Genomic DNA, 10,199 nt, shown 5'->3' with positions numbered 1-10,199 from the left:
GATAAATCATGGGAAATCTGAACGTAAATCATAAATAAATGGAAATTGCTCCTAAAAAGGATATGGATTAATTGTGGCCATCTTAAATTTAGCAGTTTTTTAATATAGGGGCCTAGCCAGAGACAACAATAACAACGTGGAGGCCAGCTCATACCACGGTCTTTTAAAAAAAAGCTCATACCACGGTCATCCACCATAAATACAGCGCGCTGCCGACCAAACATCGATTACGTCACCTCCCTACCCCTTGGTACTATATATAGGTGCGTGCAGGCGGACAGCGAAGAGCACAACAGATATGGCAGTCAACTCGCAGCGCCTACGCCAGATGATACTCGGCACCGGCCACCACCAGCCTGCGCCTGCTCCAGCTTGGCTTAGTTTCAATCAGGTGGGTACCTCCAACACCACTGTTATGCCTACGAGTTATGCAGTAGCGGTTCCCAACCAGCAGGGATCCCAGTCGTCGTACATGGTCACGCCTCCACTGCCTCCTACACCGCCGGTGGGAGGGCAGGACCAGTACACTGAGTTCCTCGCGCTGGCTGCAGTCGACCTGGCAAAGAGGGGCGCCACGCTACAGGGTACGATGCGTTCGCACGAAATGGTCGCTGGCTATAAGAGGAAGCGCGATGAGCAGTTGGTCCCAGTGCTTGGCGCGCACCACGGGCAGCAGCAACAGACCATTCTCGTCGATGACCTCCTGCTCAACCATGTAAGTGACATGCATGCATGTTCACCAAATTATTTTATACTTTCTTTGCATTCCAGACTTGCTCGTGGATCTAACTTTTGTTACCCTTATGTATCAATCGATGCAGGCATCCAAGTTGTGGGAGGCTCTTGCGAAGCAGAGGCAGAGGCACATGAGGGTGATTACCTCAGCCGTGGAGGACAGGGCGGCTAAGCGGCTCAAGGCCAAGGATGAGGAGATGAAGTCTATCTGGGTCAGGAACCAGGCACTCCAGGACCAGCTCAGGGTTCTCCAGAGGGAGGCCCAGGCGTGGTACAACATCGTCAGGTCAAAGGAGGCGGCTGCCAACGTGCTCCGCGGCGACCTGCAGCGTGTGCTCGCGCAGGTTGTCCCTGGCCGTGGTGTTGATGATACTAATTCCTGCTGCTGGGGGGATAACCAGGTAGCCTTCCATGGAGACAACGAGAACGAGGTGTCAAAGCCGGAGGCGGCGACGAGCATCAGGAGGTGCAAGGGGTGCGGCCAGGGCAAGTCCATGGAATTGTTGCTACCGTGCAGGCACCTCTGCATGTGTGTTCCATGCGCGGCCACGGCGAGGGTGTGCCCGGTGTGCGGATGTGCCAAAACCAGCAGCATATGCGTCAACTTGTCCTGATGTTCGGAAGCAATAGTTCTAGAGTCAACAATTTTTTGTTTCATGTGATGATTTTTTTAGAGTCCACTGTGTTTTTTGTATCCTTCCATGTTTTTCTTTCTAGACTAGATGGGAATGGTAGGGCGATGGTCGAATGACGTCACTTAGAGAGGATGAGTTCCCCCTCTTTTCTTCGGTTTAATTTTATCTCATTTTTTACCTTATGTTGTTGTATCAATTGTTTGAAATCGAATTAAATATATATCATATTATTCTGCCTCCCTTCGATTTGGTGTTCATAGAATACATGTGGGCAATGGTAGCATAGGAGGGGTGCACTGCGATGAGTTTTTTCTGACGACTTCGGTGACTACCTACCGGAGACATTTGAGATAGCGTTGGAGACACTTCAAATGAGGATGATGGTATTTGCGACCATTAGAAGGTGGACGAGGGGCGAAGAATGTCACCTGGAGGCGCATGGGAGGAAAGAGTACCTAGGGTTTGGAGATCCACCTATTCTGTCAGTGAAGGGGAAATAGAAGCCGGATTCATATCTGACGGTCCAAAATGAGATTTGAAAAAAGGGAAATATACTACAGAAAAGGTGTGTCATCTAAATTCATACAATCAGCTTTATACAGAGGAGAAACTGTGTGCCCCGCCGCCAGGCGACAACGCATGCGAGGGAAGGCTTGCTAGGCCTATGATTTGTACATATATATATATATATATATATATATATATATATATATATAGAGAGAGAGAGAGAGAGAGAGAGAGAGAGAGAGATAGGAAGACGATTCAAATCAACGGTCCAAAAGTTATTGGTTGAATTTTAGAAAGTTCCTCGGACAGCAAAGGGGAGGCTATCATTCATGCAATGAAAAACATATAAAAGGATATTATTAATTGTGTTTAATGAGTTGATGATGGGTAAACAGTGGGTGCCGATCGGCGGTGCGTGGGAGGAAAGGACAGCTAGAGTTAGACTTTATGGATCTGGTGTTGAAGCGAAAAGGGGAAAGAAACAAGGTTCATATCTAATGTCCAAACGAATAATGGAGTTTTATGAGGAAATTATTTGACAAAGTATGAGTATGAAAATTCATACCACCTTGATATAACATAATTTTTCAAAATTGTGTATACTAGGTATTCACAGTGTCTCGCAATTGTCCTACTCATGATTTGTTTGTATTGTGGTTCAAGTCAGTAGTTTAGATCAGACCTATCAAGTTGCATCATCGCACATGGTTGGGCTGGAACCCTACATTTTCTCGATAAAGGGAAATATATTAATACCAATACGATATCAAGATACACCTTGCCTCTCCAACAACTCAATATCATGAGCAAGTTGAAGGAAGTATGCCCTAGATGCAATAATATATTTATTATTGCATTCCAAGTTAATGATTAATATATATTTATTAATTTTATTTTTTAACTTCTATGGTTCTTGAATGTGAGATTCGAAGGAAAGTTCAGAAGCACATGTAGAGATATAGAAACCTAGTTGTTCCTAGTCCCACCTTGAAAGAACAAGATGTCGCCTAGAGGCGGGGGTGAATAGGCGTGTTCAAAACTATTATGGATTTGGCTTGTAAAAATGCAGAAATAAACTAACGTTTATTTTACAAGCACAAAACCTAAATATCCTAGGCTCAACTAAGTGCAACAACAACTACTAAGATAAGCAATATAGGCACAAGATATATGTAGCACAAGTGATAGCAAGATATATGTACTTCAAGAACGATGTATATCACAAGGAAAGTATACTCGGGTATAGAGATAACCGAGGCACGCGGAGACGAAGATGTATTCCCGTGTTCCCCCACACAAGGTGAGGTACGTCACATTGGAGAGATACAGGCTACCACGAAGGTCTCCCAAACGCCACGAATGCTCACCATATTCTCCAAGTGTCGTGGATATGACCACGGCAGATGCTACAGGGGGTAGCACTTCATTGATGCGGGGGCAAGGGAACATTGCCATCTGCGGATCGAGGTGCAAGGGACGCAAGGTTTTACCCAGGTTCAGCCCCTCCGGAGAGTAAAAGGCCTACGTCCTGCTAGATCTTATTGCTCAGTGGAGAATTACAATGGGGGGGCTCAGTCGGCGCGGAGCCAAGAGCTTACAAGGGGAGATTGGATCTCAGATGATGTCTCGTCTAGGGTTTAGCCCGGGGGTTTATATATCCACCCTCGATCTCGGGTTACATGAGGATAACTCCGAATCGTATCAGTTACTACTAATCCGGGATTCGCCACCCCTCCTGCAAGTAAACTTCTTATCCAGCCGCACAGAACTTCTCCCTGGGACCTCGCCCCAGTCGCCTTAGGGTCCAGTCGCTCGGGCGACTGGCGATCCACCTGGGCCTCCGTCTTCATGGCGAGTGGGACTGGCGACCCACCCCCTATGGGCATGTCCCCATCAGTAGTCCCCGAGCGCGGTGGTGATGAGACGCGGATCCGGAACGGGTCTTGAAGAGACACGGTGATGGGTTGAGGTGAATCGCCATTGGGCTCCCAAAGAGAAAGTTACCAGTTCGCTACCAGTCTCCAATCGCCAGAGCTTGATCAGCCAGTCGGCGTATGACAGTCGGCGCTAGCCAATCGTCGTCTGACAGTCGGCATGGGCCAGTCGTCGTAGGCCAGTCGGTGCAGACCCATCGCGGAGACACGTGGAGGAGCCAACGGCTAGATTTCACGTTGACCGAGGTGCGAACCGTTTGCATGTTGTTGACCGTTGGGCCTGACGTGACCGCTAACGGCTAGTTTAACGACCGTTCCGCCGGACCTGACGCAAATCTTGACCGTTGATTACGGTCGGCGAATCCGGGGGCGAATTAACGGACGGATCTCATCCTTAATTTGAGCGAGTGCGGCGATATAAAAGGTTGCGTCCGGGGATTAAAGCTTATCACTCCGCCGCATTCTCCTCTCCTTCTCTTCACATCTGCTCCCTGTTAAGAGTTCCAAGCGCATCCATGGCGGCGAGAGGCTGGGGCAAATCCAAGGTTACGCGAGAATCCCTCCTCCCGTATGTCGCCTGCGGGGTTATCCCTGAATTCAAACAAGAGCGATGGCGAGTTCCGGCGGCGAACGAAGTGGAACCGCTTCCGAGGCCGGGGGAGTTCGTACTCTTCCTAAGCTTCCTCGATCGCGGTCTCGCGCTCCCCTCCTCTGATTTCCTCCGACAACTGCTGGCCTTCTACAGCATCAAAATCTCCGACCTCGGGCCGCACAGCGTACAACAGATCTCGCTGTTCGTGGCGTTGTGCGAGTGCTACCTGGGGTGCCCGCCATACTTCCCCCTATGGGTATCGATCTTCCATGGGCGGGCGACCCGGGCCAGCAAGAGTGACCAGGCGCTCATCCCGAACGGCGGGATCACCTTCCAGGTGAAGTCGGGGGAGAGCTTCATCGACATGGCGCTCCCCAAGAAGGCGCAATCGCAGTGGCGCCGGTTCTGGTTCTACGCCTTGGAGTACACCCCCCCAGGCGAGGTTTGTATTCCCCAATACACTCCCGAGCCGAGTGTCCCTCGGCGCCTCAATGTTCGGTCGCTGCCGCGCGACCAGGAGGAGGTGGTGAAGGGGATGCGCCTGGCGATCCAGGCGCTGAAGGACGATGGCCTGACGGCGGCCAACATGCACCACTGTTGGCTCGGTCGTCGTTTGATCCCTTTACGCTGCCGAGGCCACTTCATGTGGGAGTACCGGGGGCAGAACGACTGCACCCGGTCGACGGCGACCGAGTGGGACGAGGCCGAGTACCGGAAGGCACTCGCCAAGATCACCATGGCCGCCTTCACCTCCTTTGAAGACGGGCTGCAGCCCTTCTCCGAGGACAAGCCAGCGCCCCAGGTATCAGTCTGCTCGCTGCCATAACCTCGAGTGCCTTAACCGGGGCCCTTTCTTTACTAACGTGCTTCCTCGGCCTGGATGTAGCGATGGCAGAAGGTCGCCGACCATCTCCCCCCCCCCCCTTGCGGGGAAGGAACCTCCGGAGATGACCGAGGGCGAGGAGGACGAAGCCGAGGATGAGGAGGGGCGCACTGATGACCCACAAGTATAGGGGATCGCAATAGTCTTCGAGGGAAGTAAAACCCAATTTATTGATTCGACACAAGGGGAGCCAAAGAATATTTGTAAGCCTTAACAGCGGAGTTGTCAATTCAGCTGCACCTGGAAACAGACTTGCTCGCAAGAGTTTATCGATAGTAACAGTTTTATAGCGATAGCGATAGTGAAATATCAGCAGACAGTGTAACAAAGACAGCGAGTAGTGATTACGATAAACAACAGGATTAAACTACTGTAGGCACATGGATGGATGAACGGGCGTTGCATGGATGAGAGAAACTCATGTAACAATCAAGGTAGGGCATTTGCAGATAATAATAAAACGGTATCCAAGTACTAATCAATCAATAGGCATGTGTTCCATATTTAGTCGTACGTGCTCGCAATGAGAAACTTGCACATCTTTTGTCCTACCAGCCGGTGGCAGCCGGGCCTCTAGGGAATCTACTGGAAATTATGGTACTCCTTTTAATAGAGCACCAGAGCAAAGCATTAACACTCCGTGAACACATGTGATCCTCATATCACCGCCTTCCCCTTCGGTTGTCCCAATTTCTGTCACTTTGGGGCCTCGGGTTCCGGACAGCAATATGTGTATACAACTTGCAGGTAAGATCATAAAGCAATGAATATCATCATGAATTGATAACATGTTCAGATCTGAGATCATGGCACTCGGGCCCTAGTGACAAGCATTAAGCATAACAAGTTGCAACAATATCATAAAAGTACCAATTACGGACACTAGGCACTATGCCCTAACAATCTTATGCTATTACATGACCAATCTCATCCAATCCCTACCATCCCCTTCAGCCTACAGCGGGGGAATTACTCACACATGGATGGGGGAAACATGGCTGGTCAATGGAGAGGCATCGGTGGCGATGATGGCGATGATCTCCTCCAATTCCCCGTCCCGGCGGAGTGCCAGAACGGAGTTTCTGGTCCCGAGACGGAGTTTCGCGATGGCGGCGGTGTTCTGGATGTCTTCTGGCGATTTCGTCTAACCCCCTGTGCGTTTTTAGGTCGAAGGCGTTAAGTAGTCGAAAAGAGGGCGTCGGAGGCTGGCCGAGGCGGCCTCACCATAGGGCGGCGCGCCCCCCTTCTAGGCCGCGCCGGCCCATGGTGTGGGGGCCGTGGGCCCCCCCCTGGCTTGTCCTTCTGGCTCCATGAATCTTCTGGAAAAATAAGCCCTTGGGCATTAATTCCGGGGATTTTCCTGAAAGTTGGATTTCTGCACAAAAACGAGACACCAGAGCAATTCTGCTGAAAACAGCGTTAGTCCGTGTTAGTTGTATCCAAAATGCACAAATTAGAGGCAAAACAATAGCAAAAGTGTTCGGGAAAGTAGATACGTTTTGGACGTATCACGCACCGAGTCGGATTCCGACGCGAGGGACTTCGTCCGACTCCCGCGCGGGGCGAAGAGAGGCGCGACCTCTTCATCACAGGGCGTGCCGGGGGCGAGGCCGTCGGAGGGTGACGAGGAAGAAGAAGCGACCTCGCATCCGGAGGAAGGAGGACTCGCGAAGGGGGGAGCCGAGTCGCGGCCCAAGCGGCTGCATCAGACCATCCTCGAGGGCTCCATGAAGCTTCAGTGCCCCCTGAAGAACGCCATCGAGGCCGGGGCCCGAGTCGGTCCAGGCGTGAAGGTGATTCCCACGGTGAAGTAAGTATTCTCCGTTAAACCTCGTTTCATCGTTTGCGGGATTTGCGAGAGGCTCACGCCAATCTTCTGCAGGTCAAAGAGGAAGGTCTTATCGAGACCTGCCTCGGTCGGTGGAGTGGTGGCTACGAGGGCCGCCGAGGCGAAGAAGGCGGCCGAGCTGAAGAAGGCCGCCGAGTCGAAGAAGACGGCCGCCGACCCCGCGGGCATGGGCTCGTCCCGGGAAGAACCCGCCGTCGCGGGTGAGGCGGTGGACGCGACTGCCAGTTCCGCTAGGCCAGTCGCCGAAAGTTACCCCTTGGCGAGCGTGGGTAGCGGTGGGGCGACGATCGCGGCCGCGGAGACAGTCATGGCTCGGGGCCCAGGCGCCGTTCCCCCCATGGCGGAAGAGGAGACGGCGGGCACCGGGTCGACCGAGGCCCGGGGTGCGGATGTTGCGCCGCCCGTGGTGGAGGAAGGTACTGCTGAGAGGAGCGGCCTCTCGGCGACAATGAAGGAGCGCCGGACCAAGGACGCTAGGGACCAAGCTCGTCCTAGCGACCCCGAGGCGCGAGCGGAGGAAGCGCCGTCGACTGAAGCGGTGTTGCAGGCGGGCGAGGCACCCGAGTCGCGTCGTCCTCCGCTATCGACCTTGTCCTTTACTGAGCTTCACACAGCGCTCAGTGAAGTTCATGTGGTAAGTCTCCCTTTACTCGTAGTCCACTCCCCCCCCCCCCAGTCCCCGAGGGTCGACTTGGACTGAAGGGGCGAGTCGAGTCTTCTTTTTACAACTGGACTGTTGTTGTTGTTGACGCTCGCTCGTCTTCTGCGCAGGCGGAGGTGAAGCGATTGACGGCGCTTGTAGAGGAGGCGGCGAAGAAGAACTTCCACCTTATCGCCATGGGCAGTGAGTTGTTTCTCTCGTCTCCCCCTTTTTACTTGTTGTGCGCGTGTATTTAGATTTGTTCTAATCACCTTCTGTTTTCTGTAGCAGAGGCGCAGGAGAAGGCACTTGCCGAGGCCCGTGAAGGGTTCGCGAAGGAATCCTTCTATCGGGAGGCCGAGTTCCGGGCGACCCAGGCCGAAGAGGCGAAGAAGAAGGCAAAGGCGGAGGTTGCGGACCTTACGAAGGTCCTGGAGGACAAGAGTAGGGAGCTCGAGGACGTCATCGCGGAGTACAAGGGGAAGCTGGAGTCCACGACGGAGGCGAGGGATGCTGCTCGGGGGGCCGCAGCGGCTCTTCGGGAGGAGGTTGCGGCTTTGAAGCTGCAGCATGCCAAGGAGCTCGCCGCGGAGAAGGAGGCATCGGAGGGCACTGTCCTAGCGGTGCAGGCCGAGAAGACCAGCTTCGAGGCTTTTGTCCGCGAAATGTCGCGGCAGCTTCTTGGTAAGCACTTGCGGTCCTTCGTTAATCTTTTTTGCCGGTCACCAGGCGAGCGGGTCTGCTGCAGTGGGCAGTCTTCGAGCATGGCGAGTCCGCTTCGAGGGCCAGTCCCCGAGTGTGGCGAGTCCGCATCGGGGGCCAGTCCCCGAGCATGGCGAGTCCGCATCGGGGGCCATTCCCCGAGCGTAGCGAGTCCGCTTCGGGGGCCAGTCCCCGAGCGTGGCGAGTCCGCATCGGGGGCCAGTCCCCGAGCGTAGCGAGTCCGCGTCGGGGGCCAGTTCCCGGGCGTGGAGAATCCGTATCAGAAGTGAGATCTGGCTTGACTTTTTGTTGTGTTTTTCAGGTCAATGCGAGCTCGTGGAGACGGCGACCCCTCGGGAGTGCCTGACGTCTGTGACTACGCGCATCATCGCCTGTGCGGGGGAGATACTGGCGGCGCTCCAGTACCTGAGTCCGCGGGAGGTGATCCCGCGGGACACGCCGTCGGTCTTCAAGGCTGTCTCCGACATCCCGGCGGTTGTCGACTGGCGCCGCCGCTCTTCTTGCCGCGTGGGCATCACCATGGCGCTGAGCATGGTGCTGGCCCATTACTCGGAGGGATTCGACGTGGAGGAGGTCACGGCCGGCTTCCCGTCAGAGACTGGCGAGTTCGACGTCGCCGAGCTACTTCGCTTAATGGAGGCGGTGCGCCCCTACGCCGACCGGGTGTTGGCGACTGCGGACTTGGAGACGCACCTTGCCAGTCAGTCGGCTCCGGAGGATGCGGGGAAGGAGGCTGGTCCGGTGGACTTCCCCGCCGAGCGCCTGTTTCATGTTGCGGCCGCCAACGCCTTGTCCACCTACCCGGTCGTCCGGTACACTCCGAAGTTCCGTCATGGCGATGGTGGTGCTGAGCCGGTGGTGGAGGAGAACCCAGGGCCGTCCAAGTAGGGGGGGGGGCTTCAAACCTGTAAATGATAATACCTAAGTTCCTGCGAGCGTATGACTCGTGGTGTTAGTTGTAAATAAAGGACTGGCTTTTGCTTAATTATTATTGATGACCACTTTTGTTGTACTGAAAGATATTGGGAATGCTTTTTTGTTCAAATAGCATTGGGGGCCGACTCTCCATGGCCAGAGGGGCCAGTCGCCATGCGACCCCGATGAAGGCTATCGACTTGACTATTTTCCTTGTCGAGCTGGGCGTCCCCAGTCGCAGTACGTAGTCATGTTAGTGCGAATAGCAGCCTCATGGGTGGAAGAGTGGTTCGGTTGCGTTTGCGCTATTTGTGTGTAGTGCGCCTCTCGTCGTCGCTCCGTGAGCCAGTCGCTTGGCGACTCCAAAGGGGGTTCTTGGTGTGGCGTTGTTCCTTGGCGAGCCGCGGGTCCGTTTTGCGGAATCCCTGGTCGAAGTACTTAGCTGTTCAAGTCACCAGCCTAAGGTAGAGGAGGGCGTTGTCGTGCTGTATAGCGTAGCACTATACGATTGCTGGGGCCGTGAGGGCTGGCCGGGCGTGCGACCCTGCTGTAGGTTCCAGTCGCCGTTTTCACCTGACGGCGTAAGGGACGCGGGGTTAGCCGGGCCTGGTGTTGCGACCGGTTTGCCCGTCGTGCCCTTGTTAGCCGGGCTACTTGGCCGATCTTGGACTTTCTCTTCCAGCAGCAGCAATCGAAGGTCTCCCAGTACTGAGTCGCGTGGCGTAGCGACTGCGCTCATGTTGATGAGATGGGAGATATGGTTGATTGGTGAATAGTGGAGAGGCC

General features: G+C 54.1%; 1 protein-coding gene across 1 annotated transcript; it reads left to right on the top strand.

The window, feature by feature from the left end:
- The first annotated feature begins 298 nt into the window (after window positions 1–298).
- LOC124690027 (probable BOI-related E3 ubiquitin-protein ligase 3) lies at window positions 299–1,349 on the top strand. The gene is made up of 2 exons (XM_047223469.1): window positions 299–715; window positions 822–1,349. Exons 1-2 carry the CDS (start codon window positions 299–301, stop codon window positions 1,347–1,349), a joined length of 945 nt encoding a protein of 314 aa, XP_047079425.1.
- The last annotated feature ends 8,850 nt before the right edge of the window (window positions 1,350–10,199 follow it).

Source organism: Lolium rigidum, chromosome 2 (genome assembly GCF_022539505.1).
Source record: "Lolium rigidum isolate FL_2022 chromosome 2, APGP_CSIRO_Lrig_0.1, whole genome shotgun sequence".
NCBI classification, from domain to species: Eukaryota; Viridiplantae; Streptophyta; class Magnoliopsida; order Poales; family Poaceae; genus Lolium; species Lolium rigidum.
This window is presented reverse-complemented; position numbering and strand designations above follow the sequence as displayed.